This window comes from Leptosomus discolor, chromosome 1, assembly GCF_034619465.1.
Source record: "Leptosomus discolor isolate bLepDis1 chromosome 1, bLepDis1.hap2, whole genome shotgun sequence".
NCBI classification, from domain to species: domain Eukaryota; kingdom Metazoa; phylum Chordata; class Aves; order Leptosomiformes; family Leptosomidae; genus Leptosomus; species Leptosomus discolor.
In genome coordinates, this window is record NC_141391.1 from 70,018,889 (window position 1) to 70,039,023 (window position 20,135).

A 20,135-nucleotide genomic window follows, 5' to 3' on the forward strand; every position below is an offset into this window, starting at 1 on the left:
CTTCACACAGATATAAAAGCACTCACCCCTTAGTCTGTGCTACTCACCACACAATTCAGCAGTTGACAGAGCATTTAAAAAAAAAAAAAAAAAAAGCTTTCTAGCCATCAAAACAAACTTTGCCCATTCAAACTGCCCTAAAACCTTAATCAAACCCCAGCTATGGGAAATAAAAGATAACAATAAAAACTGGAATACTGGAGTAGAACTGACGATTTCAGAATGCCCTAAGGGTGACTCCTACCACCAGGAGGAGAGGAAAAACTCCAGAATGCAGTAATCTGTGCCAAGAACACTAAGCAAGTAACAACTTTTTGTTTAAAACTGAGAGCTGAAGTTGGCAAAAGGACTGTAGCTACTGTAAATGCCACTTGTGTGTGAAAGACAGAGACAGCCACTTAAGACATTAGTACCCAAAACATTTAAGGCTTTATAGATCAGATGTGGCTTAAAGAGGAGATCAGGCCTGGCAGGCAGTGAATAATATGCAGTCCAGGTGGAATGTGCTTTCTGCCTGGAAAATTCCCCTTCCTAAGCAGGCAGATATGCCCTACTCCAACTGTAACCTCCAAACGGATTTCAGGTGCAACACACACTGCAAGCCTCAGGTTAAGAAAGAAGATGATGACTCCAATGAAACCCAAAATAAATTGTCCCAGGCAATAATGAACATTCATGCAAGTAATCAAAAGGATTTGTGTCATCTTTGCTTGTGTGTGCATCCAGAAAATGCTGAAGGCATAACAAGACCTGAGAAGCAAACAGCAGTTATCCCCCATTCAGACAAGCTGTCACATCATTTGCACTTCTTTCTACTTGCTTCTCCCCATCGGTAATCATTGTTTGACGTTTGCCTGAACCAGAGTAGCTAGCTCTTGTTTGTGTCGCAGTACGCCACAGCTGTTGGATAACTCGTTCAGTTGCATCAGAGAAGAATCAGATATGTAATCACTGACCCCACATCTCCTGCTCTCAAGAGTACCCTTAGTCCCATGCACAAGCAGAGATGGAGGATTGGTGTCTCACTGCAGGGCAATGATTGCCAGACATTGGCTCCTAAGAATGTAGAGAAGGAAGAAGCAGAAGTATGTAACAGCGATGCCCAATAGCCTGTGCATGACTGAAGTCTACCAGCAATGAAAACCTTCGTCTTTAAGGAGATGTTGCTCTTTCTGAAGATTAGCTGGCTTATCCTCTTAATGTACTTGGCTCCTTCCATCCCCTACAGAGCTGGCTTCTTGGTTTTGACCTATTGGTTAAATCCCATTCACAAATCCCATGTGACTTCTTCAAACTCAGGATTTACTCCTCTCTCTCTCATCTCTAACACTAGCTCTGGTCAAAGGCAGGTCAGTGGATGGCTAAATTAGATGGGGTATCATTGTCACCCAGCACTGTAGAATTCATATTCCAGTTTCTTCCTATTGTGTTGATTTATCTGACTGGAAGTTGAATTAAAATTGAGATACAATGTGATAAACCACAATTGATAAACCTTTCCTGGGGGATTGGGTCAAGCGTAGCTCAGTCTGACGTGTGTTTATTTCTGTCTTCATTTCAGGATTGCTGGACTCCAGACACCAACATGACTGAACGCTTTGACTGCCACTACTGCAATGAGTCCCTGTTTGGTAAGAAGTACATCCTGAGGGAGGACAGCCCCTACTGCGTGAAATGTTATGAAAACCTTTATTCCAACACCTGCGAGGAATGCAAAAAACCTATTGGGGCTGACTGCAAGGTATGCCAGATTTGAGTCTTGTTACAGAAATCTTGAAAGAGTAGCCTGGAATACATGGCTCTGAGACACGGCGCTATCACTTGGAAGGATCCATGAATCCAGTTTAACAACTACCTAGGTGGTTCTTTTGGTGGGAGAGCATGCTTTCTGGGCCCCTGTATCTGCTTTTCACCATGTCATTTGGCAAACTCTTCTTTACCAAGCGTGCTAATAGAAATGGAAGAACACCCCTCTCTTCCTGTAAGGCATAGGATGATCTGATATTAGAAAGAATCTCTAACTCATTAACAGAGCCCAAGTGTCCTTGGGGCCAGCTGAGATGTGGAAAGGTGGCAGAAGCTGATTCTGCCTGTCTTTGAGTCAGAGGGATGTAAGCCACTGCTGGCTTTGCAGTGACCACAACTCAGTTGTCATCAAAAGACATGCTCAAGAAAAGCTGCCAACTCATGGACCACAAAAATCCAGCTAATGCTGACCCAAGTAATAAGTCAGTTAGAACACAGAATAATTAGCCTTTTAAATGCAGAATGATGATAGTGGAGTCGATAACTAAAGGTTGCAAAGGAAAGAGTAGAGGCCTTGCTTGCTTGAGCTATGCACCTCGGTACCACATGGAAACACCTAACTGATACAAATAAGGTGTGACCACCTGCATTTCTTTGAAATTAACTAACATAACTGGAGTTCATACCAGTTTTACTCTGGCTGAATGAAGACGGATGATATTTGAGTCATCCAGTGAAGTGTTTGTTGGACTGCTATAGACAGACTTCACCCAATATACATCGTCCTTGCACAAAATTGACCTGTTCAAAGTTGGCCAAGAGTTTCACTAACAGTTTGCACTAGAACGGCAATTTGCATTGCATGGCCGTGGAATTCTTGACTGGTAAGAGGAAGTCTGACATTTGATTTCCTACATTGCTGATCCATACCTCTAGTCCCTATTACTAATACTACCACTCTATCACTAGTTCAGAGATATAAAAATACATGCTTACTCAGATTGGAAAAAATAAATGTCTCATATCTTCCAAATTGATCTATCCCACCCTACTGGCAAATCAGTAGGAAAGCCCCTTTCAGAAGCCTTAGAAAGGTGAGAAAGTTTCACCATCATGACAGGGAACTGGCAATGATCCGTAAGAAGGTATAAAACTGCCAGCTTTCCTACAGCTCATAAATATTCAGATTAGAGAAGAGATACAGCTGGCCTGACCTGAAAAAGCAAAACATTTCTGCCCCATTTCAGAATGTGCTTTTGTTTTAAGGTCTCTTTCTAATCCCCTGAGAAGATATTTCCATGTGTTGATATTCAAGAATTTAAAAACTTGGACCAGCTTCAACAAATCTCGGACAAAGTATTCAGGAATTAATCAGGCTGAACTTTTCAACCCAGATTTATGGATTTAGAGAGCGTGGATGTTGTCTGATGTGCTGCTTTTCTGTACTTTCAAACAAGACACACTCTCATAGCAGATAGAAAAAAAAAACCGCCCTAATTGTCTGCAATATAAGAATATTTTATATATGTAAAGAACCAGAACTATATGTGGAAAACACAACTATAAGTTAGTAAAGATTTCTTAAAGAGCTATAAAGTGTACCAGAAACAAATGTGTCCTTTTTGTTTCTGTGACTGCTGTTTGTTCCTGTCCATGCATTATGCTGAAGATTTTGAACTTGTCGATTAATTTTAATCAAATTCTGACAGATGGATAAAAGTTGCAACTTAAATTCCTACAAGTTTTCTGAAAAAAAAATGTGGTTGGGTAGAAAAAGAGATCCTACTAATGTTCCCACTGAGAGGAAAACTAAAGTGGGTTTTCAATTACAGTAATACACGCTAGAGAATACATTTGAGAGAGCCCTTATAAGTGCCTCAGCCACAAGATAAGCTTCAGTCCAAGCTTGTGCACTGTATGACTGAGTATAACTCAGCCAGGAAACACAAAGCCACAAAAAATCATGCTTCTGTTTGTCATTAAACTGTACATATACATAGGTATATAAACACATAAGAAACATACACATATATACTTACACAAGACATACATGCATGTTTATATATATCTCTCTATCTTTTTACACATTGCATTTCCCTTAAGCAAAGAAGATAAAACGTCCTGTGTTTGGGAATAAAACCCATGTGTTTACTGCATGTACAAAATAGACTCTGCATTTATTTGTAGGCTCTGACATAGCCTTTATACAGCTGTAAAATTTGGATCCAAAAACCTAATGGAGTGACAGTGTCATCAGAAAGGGTCACATCCAGGTCTCTCCATCTGGTGGACCACCCACCCTTACATCCACATTACTACCTGAAAAGCTCCTTGTAGCTCTCACCTCAGATCCTCCTCTGCAAGTCCCTTCTTGGCCACTGCTGCTTCTCTATGCTGAGAAGAGCTGAACTGAGAACCTAGCTGCAGTTGAGATGCTCTTAATTTCCCTCCTACCAGCCCTTTCAATTAAAAGCAACCTCCCTATAGCTGAAACGGTTACACCAAAGTAAAAAAGGTGTTGACAATAGGACAGACAGTTCTCTGTCTCTGACACTACTGTAGCATATCAGCACCGGTGCATAGCATCAACTCACTGGAGTTGAACTTAAGCCTGCTCAGACACTGGTAATACTCCAACTTTGACAGCATTGGGCTCTGTGAGGATCAAGCTGATGCCAGATTTTCACCTTGTGTTCTAGCTATGGCACAGAGAGCCCAGAAGACAAGTATCCTGAAGAGAAGCTTTCTTTGAATTCAAATCAGGAGAGAATTTGCTTCACTGTCTTTCTATGGTAATTTATGGGTAACTGAATGTAACTGAGTAATAACTAATTTGTTCTTCATTTTAAATGCTTTTTTTTCCCCACCAAAAAACCCCTGAACGATGACATGCATCTGAACGACACCTTTGGACTTGGGCCATTTCGTTAACTGTAAACAATCCTAGCTGATGTTTATGAAACTTTCACAGACAGATTAAAAGCTTCATATACTGAGTGACAGGAGGCACTGGCAGGCAGCAGAAAAACACAATGCCATTTCTATCACAGCTATTACGCATTATCCATATGCCAACAGGTTTTAGTAGAAATTTAGTCTTTCTAAAAAGAATTGGCATTTTGTCACCTACATCCCTGGTGAACACTCACCACACCTACAGTTTCACGCTTCTTTCTAGAAAAGCATCTATTATGTTCCCATTTGCTGAACTGCTCAAATGTGACTTTTGGTTGGTTTTGGCTTTTTAAAGTGTTTTCTTGCAGGCCCTATAGAACAGAAATCATCACAAATACAGGAAATACCTACAATAATCCAGTGTTTAACACAGTCCATACGTTGGCCTTGGCAGGCGGCAGGAGGTGAAAACTCTCTCTGCAAAATGTGAGAATTAAATTAAAAGTGGATTGTGCTACTGTGTCAGTATGCAGGCCAGAAATTAATCAAAAGGGTCAGTCTGACACACAAACTAAACAAAAAACAAAACTTCTAGTAATGCGGATCAGGAAAGGGAAAAAACATTTGATTTTCTAATTTTTATTGTTTAAACCCTGTCCTGAGGTGCAACACTTTTGCAGTGCACTACTGAATATCGGACTACATGTTGTGAAATGGAACGGTGAAAGAGGCAGATACCTTCATCTCTTCTCATATCCCGAAGGGTCTGGGTTCAGCACAGTATCACTTGGTTTTGCCTTTTCTGAACATGCTTTTGATAAGTACATACCAGCCTAACACACCAAAGTGTTTTGCTACAGGGTGTGCATGGCTAAAATCTGTGCAGCATTTTGTTGGCACACCCCATTTCCTCTGCTCAACCTTCTGAAAAGAGCATTGCGGCAAGCAAAAAAGTCTGACGTCTACATTCATGAACAAACATATACGGTTACTCTCTTGGTACTAAGCTCTCTAATCTCCTTCTTCCTGCTGGGTCCCTGCTGAAAGCCAGTTCAGGAGAAAAGGTAATACATAATGGCTTAAGCTCACTTGGACTTATAAAGCTAGAGTAGAAGACAATATAGTTGCAGGATATGAGGAGTCTATGCTTAACCCAGTGACCTGATAACTCTAGTCTTGGGACTCTTCTAGTTTAAAAAAACCCAAACTTTTCTGGTTTTAAAAAAAGTCACCTACAGTCCCATCCTAGAGGCCAAATAAACCATGCTGGATCAAAGCTACACAGAACTATAGAGGAGCTATAAAACATGATCTTGCCAATGTTGAAAACAGTTGTCTTGACAAAGTTTTCTTTGGGGATGACATCACGAAAACAGCGAAAATAAAATTGCTTGAAAAAACACATAATGGCTTTTCAAATCCCTTTTCAAGCCTATTTTGCATGGGATTACTCTAAAAAGTTTGGGATACAAATAGGGTCTGCTTTAAGTTTTGCTTGCACCATATTCTTACAGCCATCTGAGTGTGTACAAAGGACCTGCACTTGGCCCACTCTGACATCTGTGTGAGAAACATCCGTCATTCATTTGGTTGTCCCAAGGAACACTGAACTGAAATTTTCAGCTGAGGCTGGTTTCCAAATCAGGCTGAGAAAAGGCACCCATTCAAATCCGAGTAGTTTCAGGGATTGCTAATTTGGTTATTTTTTATCTTCAAATGAAACCAGATAAGGGAAGGATTATTTTCCATGTTCAGAAGAAATGTAAGTGAATGAAGTATTAAGTATTTCTCCCTGCAAATTCTGCTGTAGGATTTATTGTAGCTCTGCAGAGACAGGCATTTCCCTCCTCCCCTTCTCTTTTCACTAGTAGCACATCTGGAACTGGTTTGGTGCTTTCTGCACTTCAGCTGCAAAACACTCACACAGGACAGACCATGTCCATGAGCATCTGTGTGCATGCATCTCTATATACATAAACACCGTTCCACCTCTCAAGTGTCAATCTACGGTAATTCTTCAGTCTCTTGTCTCTGCTTTATGTAACATGTCTCTTATCTGTGCTTACCTGTGCTTTACCTAACAAGAGCACGTGGCTGACGGTTTTCATAGACAGATGCACAGATCGAAGGCAAAAAGAGTAATTCCTTATATTTCTTTTACATAGCATAGGAGGCTGCATTAAAAGGTACAGTTAAAACATGTAGCACCAGGGACTCATTTCCCTCGAGCTGCATAAAGCAGCTAAGAAGTCATGCTCATCAATATTTTAAGGATACACTCCAATTCTGAGGCTACAAGAGTAATTTTATTTATTAGCTCTTCCTGGAAATCCATGCAATAAGCAGGATTTAGTTGTATATCACCTGTACCTTCTGCTCAAACAGATTTATTTGGGTTATAACCAGAGAGTGTAACCTAGAGCTCACATGCCTAGAGGAAACCTAATGCTCTCTTTCAGCTTAACTGAAGACCAGCCTAACAGTCAGACAAGCTTGAAGTCTGTTTTGCACATGCAACTTCTCCAGCGTAGAATCTGTTTCAGATCACTACAGCCACAGCTTACACACAAGCCAAAGGCCCCAGTCAGATACACGACACACCGAAGCAGACCAAACCTGATTTCTCATGACTTTATCACACTGAGCTAAGAATAATTATGATGCAGAAATGGTTCCATCAGTACCTTGTCTTCCTTGCTTCAGATGTGACAGATTCAGAGAGAGAAAGCAATATCCATTTCATTGGTCTAATATTCTGCTGCAGTCATGTCAAAGCCAGACATCTTAGGCTCCCTCTACATTTGATGACAATACCTGTTGTAATCATCTAAGGTAGCTAAAGATTATTCAAGTGAGTCTGTATCTTGGGTAGTTTTGGTTAGTTGCACTTCATCGCTTTGCCATGACGAAAGATCTTTTATTTTTACCTGCCCAGCTAGTGTCTATACAAGCTGCCATCATAACTGACTCAAGGATCAAACCTTTCATCATTGACACCTAATCCTTGTCTTCATTACTCCTCTTCTAAAAGGCACAGACCTTCTCCAGGGTATAATTTTACCGATGAAACAAAAGCAGATAACAGCACATGAATTTTGGAGATAAAAAGTAGCTTGCAGAATATTGCAAAAAGAGAAGAAAGGAATCAAGTGGGAAAGAGACAAGAGAAAGAAAAACTGATTTGTTGTCATTCTATTTTCTAGCAGGCAAATTTCACACTTTGGAAAACTGTTGGCTGTATATTATATTTTTTCTGTCGAAAACATTATTCCCTTCTGAGATCAGACTTACGTTACTCAACTTCATTTAAAGAGAAAAAAAAAATGTAAATAACTTCCAAAGAAGGGGTTTTTTTTCATTTTGCTATGAGAAAAGACTAAAATTTTACAGTCAGAAATTTGGATTGTTTCAGAAGGAGTTAGCTGAAACAAATAGACAAGCTGAATAAAAAACTGTCCAAAAGCTGTAAAGTAGGAAGCTTAGATAATCTATTGCAGAGCACAACCTCCAAGATGAAAGACACATTGGGTACCAAATGTTACTCAGTGATTTAAGAAATTTAGATGAGTAGCATAGATGTCCAAAAAAAAAAGTCTTTATTGCATGGTCAAATTCTGATTGCAGTTACTATAGTTTAACAAGCTGCCGCACATCAGCTGAGCGAGGCAAAACTGTTGCAGTGTTTCCTGTTAGCTGTTGATGAGAACAAGGCTCCTGCAGACATAACGTGCGGTTATTCGAGGTTAACCTAAATCCATTATCTTTTGTTTGCTCTGGGCTAAGATTGCATGTTTGGAGTTACCTATGACTGTACTGACTGACGTAGAGCAGCTTACGCCAGATCATGTTGGAACGCTTCGTGATGCTTCCATTCACACAATTGAAAAATCTGATATTCTACAACTCATTCTTTTCCTTCAGTTAACCAGATTAACTCAGTGCTTGTAATTAACATATAATGAATCTTGAGCTAGAATCTGAGAAGTTATTTCTTTTTATACTTCCCATTCATGACAACACTAGCCCCTCACAATCGCACCTCAAACTGAAGCCTATATATTTTGGGGTAGAGACCCTTTCTTGTACTGATCTAAGCCCCATTTTGTTTGAAGTCCAAAGACACTGTTTAAGTGTTTCATGACTGGTCACTTAATTTTTAAAAGGCACAATCCATCCCTTTAGGTCACAATTTTTAGAAGGACTGGGTTTTTTAAATAATAAAAGTGCTACTGTGGAGAGTATTTTAAATACTTAGGTGCCCATGCTAGTCCCTTGGCGAGAGTGTTCCGGATCACTGGCTGCAGGTACAACATGGTATCTCATCCTTCAGTCCGATCCACATCTGAAACACAGGTAAACTAAAACACAAGAACTGGCAAAAATCAGTTGCAGTGACAAAAATCAAAGGAACAGAGACCAGACCAATTCACCCCTTGGAGTAAATCTGTTGAACTGAATAAATACCAGAAAGTAATCGGGAAAAGAATTTCTGTCCAGGAGTGAACAGCTATGAAATGACTTAGAAACCAGCAATAGCTAAGACAAATAGGGGAAGTCTAGTATACCTATAAGGTTAACAAGTTTTGATCTGACACAAAACCAGGGCTTTATTCTCAAAGAAAACACCTGAACGAAACTGGTCATTCCTCTGCCACACACAAAAAATGAAGGCTACCTTGAACTGAAAAAGGATCAATAGCTGTCATGAGCTGCTCTTCGTTACCATAGCAAAATAAGTTCACCTTCATCAGAACATTCTGTTTTCTAGAGCCGTGCGAGTTAGCCTCAGCTCCTGGCTGTGGTTCAGATTTGGATGCGTTTGCATCCTCTGAGCTTCCAGTTGTGTAAACCGTTCATTTCACTTACTCTGTGGTTTTGGATTTCTACAGGACCTGTCTTACAAGGACCGCCACTGGCATGAAACCTGCTTCCACTGCTTCCAGTGCAAGAATTCATTGGTGGACAAACCTTTTGCTGCAAAAGAGGAACATCTACTTTGTACTGATTGCTACTCCAACGAATACTCTTCCAAATGTAATGAATGCAAGAAGACCATTATGCCAGGTTAGGATGCTCACTTTCTGGACTAAGAAAAGATTAGGCTAAATATCAAGCCCAAACTCAGCAACATTTGTGTCAAATGTTTTTCCTTGACTATCTCTGCTAAGTCGTGGTGAACTTCGTAAAATACAGTTGATGGTGCATTCTAAGTCATTTTCCATGACCAGAATATGTAATTTTCATAATGGATCATGACAGAACTGTTATTTGCATGAAGCATATTACTTTTGAAAATTAGTATTTATTTCCTTTAGCATTTTTATTAATGGGATTTATAATTTTCTACAGCAGTATTCATTAAAAGGCTTTTGATGGCTGGACAACTAAAATTGATCTTTCTGTCCAATCCTAACTTTGTACTCTGTCTTGATTGTCTGCCACTGCTTGAAGCAGCTTGCAAATTGAACAGCTTACTTTATTCATGATTTAGATTTTTATGTAATTACTCTAAATTTAGCTTCTTCCATAAAATGAAAAATTGGTCAAAGCACCTATAAGGTCTTTCTTGAGCTCAAAGATATGAAGAAACTGGAAAAAGCTATTTCCTTTTTCCACATGAAACATGAGGTTGTAGTAATAGATTGCTAAAACCTCATCTGCTCATGTCAATACTATAGCATTCTGTGATGATTTGAGGGTTTAAAGTCAGAGGAATATTGGTCCAGAAATACAGTATTAAAAGGCAATTTGAAGAATCCTTGTACGTGCTCCATAATGATTACCAGTTACTTTTTCCAGTAAAAATTTTCCTTGGCTAGTTCTGGCTTTGGCCATCTTCGACAAAAGCTGAAAACCACAGCGTTGTGCACCTAAGGCATAAAAATGGGGGCTTGATAATGAAATGGGACGTATAAATAGAAACAACAACAATACTTAAATGCAGATGATGGCCCTATCCATTCACAACTGAGTTTAGGCATTTCCTAATATTCCATGTGCACCTGTTTGTAGCGATACAGCACTAACAATTGACACGTTTGGGAATAGCCAGTGCTAGTTTTAAAGCCAGAACTACATACATACATATATATATGTTTAAGATTATTCATCAAATTCACTCCCATGATCAGTGAGCTTATGGATCTCTTTTTGCCTGTTATGCCACCTATAGACTGAGAAGTAGTAATGGAGGCTGGATTCAGCAACCCAGAGAGTCCCTTCTTCTCTTATAATCTGAAACAGAAGAAATACATTTTTCTGAAGCTTTACAACCACCAACTAGTCTTTAGCTGCCTACTCAAGACAGCCGTGATGTCACCACATTCGGACAGCAGTACACCCAGCACACATTTTCTACTTACACAGCACACCGTGTTAGCACAGGAGCTACACCAGAGCACTACGATCACCAGCTGAAGCGTAATTCATTTTGAAAGAACCAGCAAGTGGTTGGATACCTTTTATGGAGATTGTTAATGCTACACTTGCCCTTTGCTTTGCTCCACTAAATGTACAATTTAGGTTTAATAAAGCATTATCATGACATGCCCATTAAATACTAAAGTAATTACAAGCTTGGTCCTTCTGTCCTTCTGCAAACTAAACTCCCACTGACTTCAGCCCAGAAGCTAACAAGGCTCCCCCTGCTTGAGTTTCAGTGACAACACAATCTCAAAGACAGAACAGATAAAAATACGAAAATAAAATTCTAGACTATTCAAAAAAATTATCCACATCTCCTTTTTCCAGAACATAATTCCTTCAAGGACTGATTTATTTGCTCCTTGGTATCACATAGAAAGTTCCCAGCACAGAGACCACATAATTCTTAAAAGGTGTCCACTAACAAAATCAATCAGAAATATTCAAGAATGTAAGCATCAAGCAGAAAGATAATTAACAGTTTACTGCTGCAAGTCACTTCTTTTTTTAAAAAAAAAAAATAATCCTGAAGTATGCCTCTGGGCAGAATTTAATGAGACCAAAAAAGGAAAAGAAGAAAAATACATAACTAGTAAACAAAGAGGAATTAATGCTTGAGAAGGGAAAAGTTGTAAAACTTCACCCTGCAGTAATGGGGTTGGGGAGAGCTGGCATCAAAGCAGTTAGTGTGGTTCTTCATCATTAGCCAACACAATCAGCTTGGCAGTCTTCCAAGCACTTGACATCAGGTTTGCTGCTACAGGTTTCAAAATTAATGCAGAACTGTAGGAGCATCATTTGTTTGTTTTCCCTTCTGGCCGATATAAAATATTCTGAATTAAACTGGTACACAGGAAATTGTATCACATGCAAAGAAATTTGCCCATATAATAGGGCATCTCCAACTTCCCGGAAGGGCTCGGAGGCCACCTGTCATACAGTGGACTGAATCTGCAAAGTGCAGTATCTGTACCCTAAAACCTCATTCCAGACAAGTCCATTCAGCTCCTAACTACCATAGCACTTGTCTGCTTTTCAGGTAAAGGCTTGTGTAAAGATTTTTTCTTCCTTTCACATTGCAAATATGGTTAAATATAACTGAAGACAGAGAGAAAGCTTCTTTCTCACTGAAAGTTTCAAGAGGCAGAAAAACTGTCACCTATTTAGGATAGGTGCTGCAGAGCTGGAAACCATTGCAAATTTATTATGGACCTCAGTGAGGACAGGAACAAGGCCCAAGTGTAGACATGAAATAATTCTTTGTCTCAGACAGTGACTATAGTTATTGGGAAAGGGAGGCAAAAAACTTGCCAGGAATTAACCAGGTATCTTGCAGCTGACTGACAAAGAAACAAAAGGGACTTGGAATGAACGAAGCCAAACTTTAACGAGGAACAGCCTTACCTTAACTCAGCACTAACAGCAGCTTTTATTGCTGTCTCACCAGTTCCCCAGAATCTTCCTGTGCATTAGAATTTATTAACTCTAATAATACCACAAAAAGATGTCCTAAGCCTTCATTATTAGCAGTAAATGTTTCTCTTCTTTATGGGAGGAGAACCATTCACTCTCCAAAAGCTTAAAATGGTACCCGATACCATACAAAGCTGGTGGGAACACAAAATAGCCTCTAGCTCATCACCGCAGTGCTTATTGACTGACAGCCAGCCGTCAGGCAAACAAGAGCTACAAATTGCACCCGTCTCGGACAGAAGAAGTTCAGTTGATGCTCTGGTCTCTTTACAGGTACTCGGAAGATGGAATACAAGGGCAACAGCTGGCATGAGACCTGCTTTATCTGCTACCGCTGCCAACAGCCTATCGGGACAAAGAGTTTCATCCCTAAGGACAATCAAAACTTTTGCGTACCCTGCTATGAAAAGCAGTTTGCCATGCAGTGCGTCCAGTGCAAGAAGGTAGTGCTCTTATTTTACTTACCTAAGTAATATTGATTGAAGCCCACCCCACTTTACGTCCAAGTAGGCAGAATACCTTATTTTTCTGTGTGTGTAAGATTCAGATCACCTGATTTTAAGAGATTATATAATTTCAGTTCCCATCCTGCACCAGGCACAGCACTTACTAGAGTGAGGATTCTCTTACTGAGGGTTAAAGAACCCTTTGTACTGAAAGCATACAGAGAACACATTTTAAAAACAAAACAAAATAAAAAACTCCGCAGTTTTCCATTCCAAGATGACCCATCATATATCATATACCTAAACATTTGAACTGGAAGGAAAATGAGCTAACACTGATAATTTTTTGATACTCAGAGAGAAGCTTTACACAGAGCAAATGCTGTTCCTGAAATAAACACTAGTAAACTCAAAATAATCAGGAGTACAACTTTCTAGGCTAAGGACCTTTTACATATGGATTTATTAAATTCTGTACACAGAGACTGGTAAGAATTTTAGAATTCTTTCCTAAGAAGAATCATCTCATCACCGACAGAACTCACAAATCCCAGTTTTCCTACGGATATACACGTAGGCAAAGACAATCAAAACTATGGCTATATCCAGAGCAAACTTTTTTTCCCACTGCCACTGTTTCTTCTTTGTCTCCCTTTGCCCTCCGTGTACTTCCAGCCACCCCCCGGATTTTCTTCCCTGTGTGCTACCTGCTCGATTGCCCTTGAGTCAAGCAAAGATGCAGTCTGGTCAGACACACTAACTGACCAGAAATGACTGCATCTTTGCTGCTGCACAGGCAAAACGAAACAGATAAAGGCTAAATTTTTCTTTCAGCCTTTAACCTAAAGTACACCTAATTACCTTCACTACCTCCTAGCCATCCATCATTTTTCTGAAGCTTTTAGGAGTTTCGTATCTTAAAAACTCAGTGTAGCGTCCAATTTTAACCACATTTGAGAACAGGCTCAAAAATACCTGGGAAAGAGGCAAACACACAGATGACCACATGTGCCAGCGTAGCACAATCCCATACGATCCTAATTCCCAGGGAATCTCTCTTTAAGGAAGAAAGGAAGAAAAATGAAACTGTCCAATTTTACAGCCTTCTTTGGAATACTCAAAGGATCAAAAAAAGTTCAGTTTGTGTAACACCAGGGAAGCTGTTTTTGTAGGCAACAGCTTGTTAATAAGAGGAAAAACCCCAGACAAGTCCGGAGAAGCAGAAAGCAAAGACTTCAGCTAAAATTTTAAATAAAACAGTCTTTGCCAAAGAAAATAACAGGGAAGTTGAAACACATAAGGTACTTCCTTCACCATGAAGGGTGAATGGGACAGGTGAAGGAACAGAGGTGAGATGAATCCTAGCACATGCATATGAAAAGCAACACACAAAGACTAGCTTTAAGAACAAAAGAGGACAATTGAGAGTGATATTATGTAATATATGAAGAATAAAGTACTTTTAGTATGGGGTTTCTTTGCATAAACTAGGAAATTATAATAAATCCCTTGCATGGTTTTCTCAAGGTCAACTCCAGCCAAAACAATGATTTAGCTGCTGTTAAGCCTTCTTTCCCCTCCTTCCACCCACAAAACCCTTATCAACCTTCCTCTCTACCAACCCAAGATACAAACCTGCCACCCTCAAAGAAAACTCTCTCTGTCTTACTTTCCCTAAACCAGGCTATCACTACCGGAGGCGTTACCTACCGGGAGCAGCCGTGGCACAAGGAGTGCTTCGTTTGTACCGGCTGCAAGAAGCAGTTGTCTGGACAACGCTTTACCTCCAGGGATGAGTTCGCATATTGCCTGAGCTGCTTCTGCAACCTCTACGCCAAAAAGTGTGCCGGATGCACAAACCCAATCAGTGGTAGGTCTCTCAGGGCCAGGGCCTTTAAATTTTGGTGTTCTTTTTTTAATGAACTGCTTCTAATATTAAAAATTACTCACTAATTTATTCTGAGTAACTTGAGAGACTCAAGACACTATGCAATTCAAGACGTGTGAAATTAAATACTCCTGGTGCCTTTTGAGTGCCTAACAAAAAGAAACAGAAGAGGACCTTAAACTGAAGTTTCCTCCTTTTCACACGATTTTCATGGAACATAGTGGACGGACAGTAACAGAGCTATGCATGTAGTGGGATACGCATGTTCTGTACGTCATTCCACTTGTGTTCATTAAAGGGATCGCTGACCTCAGCAGCCCCTTCACCAGCAGGAAGGGTCTAGCTGGCTCATACCTCACGCTGCGGCACAGCACATTTCTTCCCCGACTTTTCAGGACAGGAAGTGAGAAATCACAAGGCTTTTAGATACTGCTTTCCAGTACAAAAGTACTTAAAAGGAGTAACTGCTTAGAGCTTTACTACAAAACACTTAGCATAAAAATATAACCTCCTCTAGGAAGCATTTAACAGCACGATCCATACAGTCTAAGACTGCAAATCTGAGCTGTATCTGGGACGTTTTCTCTCTTCTTACTGCTTTGCCCTTGTGCCTGTCCCTCACTAATGTACGCTTAATTGCATAGCTCCTAGAAAAGTCAGTGCATAACACCACAGGCACTGTTCCCTGTTCATGCGAAAGAGGCATTTCTCTTTTGAATATTGCAGTCCTTTCTCCTATGTGCTGGGTTTTTTTCAAAATGTTGCTACCAAAGCCAAACCAAAACAAAACCCCCTCTCATCAGGTAAGAGATATGCCCAACTAAATCTTCTCACTGTCTTCCAGCTAGTAATTCCAACACGTCATATTCAAACTGTTTGTCATTTCCGAGGTTAAGCAAGAGACTCCTAAGAGACATTCGTCCCTTTTCTCTTTTTCTCCTGTACCACTTCAATACCCTGTACGATTGCCTCCATAGCTCGAACTCTTGCATGCTTTCTGCAGTCCGCTAACCTGCTTTTCTTGAGGCACTCTTCCTTCAAAGCTATGAATCAATTCATGACACAACTCGTCAGACCTCTTTTTTAACGACCTAAACGCACTGTTACAAAACAAAGTTAACTTACTCAGATGCCATAAAACATTCTGTAAAAAGCTACCAGATTTCTGTTCAGGGCCAGTTGCTTTCCAGTTCTTCTGCTGTATATCGTAGTGCCATCCCTTCAAAGTTCACTTCTGCCCTTATCACCAGTGATAACAGCCTGGTTCACTAACTCAGCTGAAAGCAACAGAACTATTTGAGGATGAAAACACTACTTGCTACAGAGTAAGGGGGCAAAATTAGCAGAGCAACAACTAGATTTGTCACAATAGCATTTTCTCACTGCTGTATGTCGGATCCTCATAGCAATCCATGAGGGGAGTCTGAAATAGCGCCACTTGACGGCCGATGTGCTATTCTTTCCTTGTAACAGAATGCTTTTGGTTTTCAAACAGGACTCGGAGGAACCAAGTACATCTCCTTTGAAGAACGGCAGTGGCATAATGATTGCTTTAACTGTAAGAAGTGCTCTCTCTCATTAGTGGGTCGTGGCTTCCTCACGGAAAGGGATGACATCCTTTGCCCTGAATGCGGGAAGGATATTTAAAGCTCCAAATAAGAGGTGGGGAGAGGCGAGGAAAGCCGTGCTTGCAATACATAGTCTGAAATACACGGATGTTCAGAACTAGCTTTGCCACTCTGTGTTGCGCTGTACTATTAACATCACTTAACCTTTTTCTTCAAACTCTCCAAACCTGGAGGGCAAACATCTTCAAAATCTCTAGTAGCAGCGTTGGTGTTTAAGATTTCTACAGCTAACCAAAACTAACGCAAAATCTGAAATGTATAAAACCATTTGGGTGTTATTGACATAACATACTCTCTTTGTGTTGGTTTTTCCTTTTTCCTTCCACTAAATATTCCAGTTACAAGGAATTGATGTAGTTCAAGGATTACAATGGCCACACAACACATTCATAGATGGATATTCAGGGTGAAACCCTCAGCCCACTGAAATCAATGGCAAACACCATTCAATGTCAATAAGGCTGTGGTCTCGCCTCGGTGTTCTTGAGCTGTGTGACTAGCGTGCGCCGTCAAGTGTGTAGTAGAAAGACTGCGAACGTAGAGGGTGTTTCAATGTACAAGGATCTGTGCCATGCCAGAAAGATAACGATAAAACAGTTGAAGTGGGAGTGCCTGTTAAGGTACCGATTTTATTGCATGACTAGCTGATCATTGTGTGAAGTACAAGTTCTGATGGACAGTGTCAGTATTACAGTTAGTCGACATTACACTGCACATTGTATTTTTCAAAATAAAAATCATTTAAAACAAAATGGTGATCGTGGTTTAATTGTATTTACACATTAGATATTTACAAATAAAATGCCTTCACAGTCTGAAGAAACACAACCTAAGAGTCATACAAACACAACCCTTTTTGCATTCAGTTGTTATGAAACCGTGGGGCTTAGACAATCCTCAGGTAAGCCCTGCTGATACAACATAGTCTTCCACTAACTGAAATCTGGGGTGAGAGTTATCAGCAAAACTGAACAACTATGAAAGTACTGAATTGACTGCAGTTGATAAAAATGTGTTCATAGGCTCTAAACCCAAAACCAAAATATTGTTTTTCTCAGCAAGCAAGGAGGTCAAGACAACTCAAAAGACATTTATCTTTGTAAAAGTCAGAAGTTTAACTTCTATACTAAGGTATGCTTTAATTTTGTTCTGTATTGCAATACATAATACCCTTTGCTCTAGCATCATTTCTGCGGCATGTTTGCCTCAAAGGCAACTGTCAGTAACAGCATGCTGGCAGGACAGTAAAATCAAGGGGAAACAACCCAAAGGAAGACAACTCTCTTAGGGAAACAAACTTCAAGAAATATGGCCACGTTATGCAATGTACGATGCTGGTACACCTTCCAGATGGAATTCACTTGTATCCAGCAAAAGGAGGAAAGTAATACGTCACAATTTCAACAGAAACCTTCAGATGTGGAAAGAACAATTAGAAATATACTTACTCTGTCTGTAACTGGGTAGGAAAAGTTTGCTCCTAGTTCCTGCCGCCACTCTTGAATTTGTCTCTTTTTGTACCAAGTGTAGAGTGCTCACAGGTCATTCCTCTCATCATTTCAACATGCTAAAGAGATGCATCGATCAGATTTGGTTTACTGTACACCATTTGGAGAACTTGGCTGGCTGACATTTTTGAAGTGCACACCGTGCTCACCTGATCTCACCGAATGACTAGTTTCTATCCTTCGGTGACTTCATTCGATGATGAAGGCTATAGTAAAGAACAGCCATAAAAATCCCTCACGTATCCACACCTCCCAAAGGAGGGCCAGCACCTCACTCACTCACTCTCTCCTCTGGGGTCCGGCAATCCCCCAGCATGCTGCAGCTCTGCTCTAGTACTTTGCTGAGAGAAGAAGGGTTACTATTAGCTAAGGGGGCAGCAGAAGGTGGTAAGAGCAGCACAGCTTGCACCTTGCCCCCCACCCCCCGCCCCGAGCGCTACAACAGATGACAAAATGGTCCCAGCTTTGGGGAAAGGTAGGTGAAACATGACAAGGCCGGAAAGCATACCAACCCGAAACCAAGGCTGTTAGCATGCAATAGCAGCATCAGGCCATTATTCCAGTACGCTTCTGCAGGACACTGCTTAACACATACCAACACACACGTGCTCCTAGCAACGGGAACTACAACGAAACACAGCCTAGACTCTAAACCACCGCCAAGAAGCCACCCACAAAACAGAACTCCCACCCGTCTGTTACGTGAGTGCAAGGACCAGCACTCCACCTGATACTCACAAGTAGCAACTGAGCCTTTTACCCTGTAAGCTTTTTCTTAAGTTCTAATCACTTCAAGTCCACTGAAATAAAACTGTATAAAATGAATAAGCTTAATTACATCACAAAAACAAGTCAGCACTCCTTTGTTTGCTGTTAATTGAATTTATTTAAATAGGATAAGGCTACTTAAAAGACAACTGTTTACATACAAAATGTACATTACGTTAAAGTTTGCTGTACTCAAGTACAAAAACTGCACAAGTGTTTAGTAAAAGGGAAACAGCACACTATTTCAAAACACACATTCTTACCATTTTACAGCATTCGAGAAGTGCCTTTTATGTCACAACAGTGAACGGAGAACTTCTGTCAGCAATAAATTAAGCTACAGTTTTTGGTTGCAACATTAACCAACGTTAAAAATGTAAACAAGCTTCCAGATCACTACTGACAGCTCCTTTTAGTGGGTTAACTGAATGGATTCAGAAGTTCATTCTTTCTTTGTTTTACTAAGTCTGGGAACATTATTATTATTTACCACCCATATCTAAAATGGATCTAAATTGGCTTCACCATGAGCCATTGAGATTTAATCAAAATGTTTCCATCAACTTAACCGGATTTCTGCCTTGTAAGGCACTACCAATAATCCAGATGAAATACCAAGTTTCACAGAAAACCAACATCCATCTTAAATCATCAAAGGAAGGAAAAACAGGTTGGGTTTGTGGGTTTTTTTAGAGTGCAACTACACAAGCTAATGCTCTCAAGGTACTCTTTGTCTTCCTATCCATCTCCCTCTCCAACTGTTAGTAAGTTGAGAAAGCACTGGCCTGCATTCCACAGGTGTTCCCCATATTTTATAAGCATGATTGTAACCAGGAAAAGAAGCAAACTTGCTACATCGGCACATTTTACACTTAGGCATGTATAAAATATGCCTGTGTATTTAAGAGAACGTGGCACTAATCCATTCACTACTTCCTTTCAAAGATTCATATCAAACGGTCTAATAACATATCTCCATCTGTGCATTTCCTATTTTGTACGTCAACAAGAGAAACTTCAATTTGAAGTAATGCTGTTAAAATAGTTCATCTCTTATTACCAACCTAACTTGCACTGTAAATTCCACACTCCTGTTCCGTGCAACAAAGAGGAAAAAAAAAAAAAAAAAATTTGTCTCAAACTACCTTACCAGCAGAATAGTCAGTTTTCTCATCTAAATGAATTACCTTTTTAAAGCCAAGAAGGCTCTTGGGATCACTCTGAATCTCAATAGCTATTTTAACTATTTAACCAGAAGTGGAACAAAACTGAATCTTACCAAAACAAAAAATAAATACACGTTTCTATCTGTGAATCGTAGTGACATGCAGGAGATGAACTATAATAATATCAAAAACTA

The 20,135-nt window shown here is 40.0% G+C and overlaps 1 protein-coding gene across 1 annotated transcript; it reads left to right on the plus strand.

Annotated features, from left to right (window-relative positions):
• The first annotated feature begins 1,585 nt into the window (after positions 1–1,585).
• FHL2 (four and a half LIM domains 2) lies at positions 1,586–16,518 on the plus strand. The gene is made up of 5 exons (XM_009951321.2): positions 1,586–1,741; positions 9,531–9,705; positions 12,811–12,980; positions 14,667–14,853; positions 16,367–16,518. The coding sequence occupies exons 1-5, from the start codon at positions 1,586–1,588 to the stop codon at positions 16,516–16,518; spliced, it is 840 nt and encodes a 279-aa protein (XP_009949623.1).
• Positions 16,519–20,135: the final 3,617 nt, after the last annotated feature.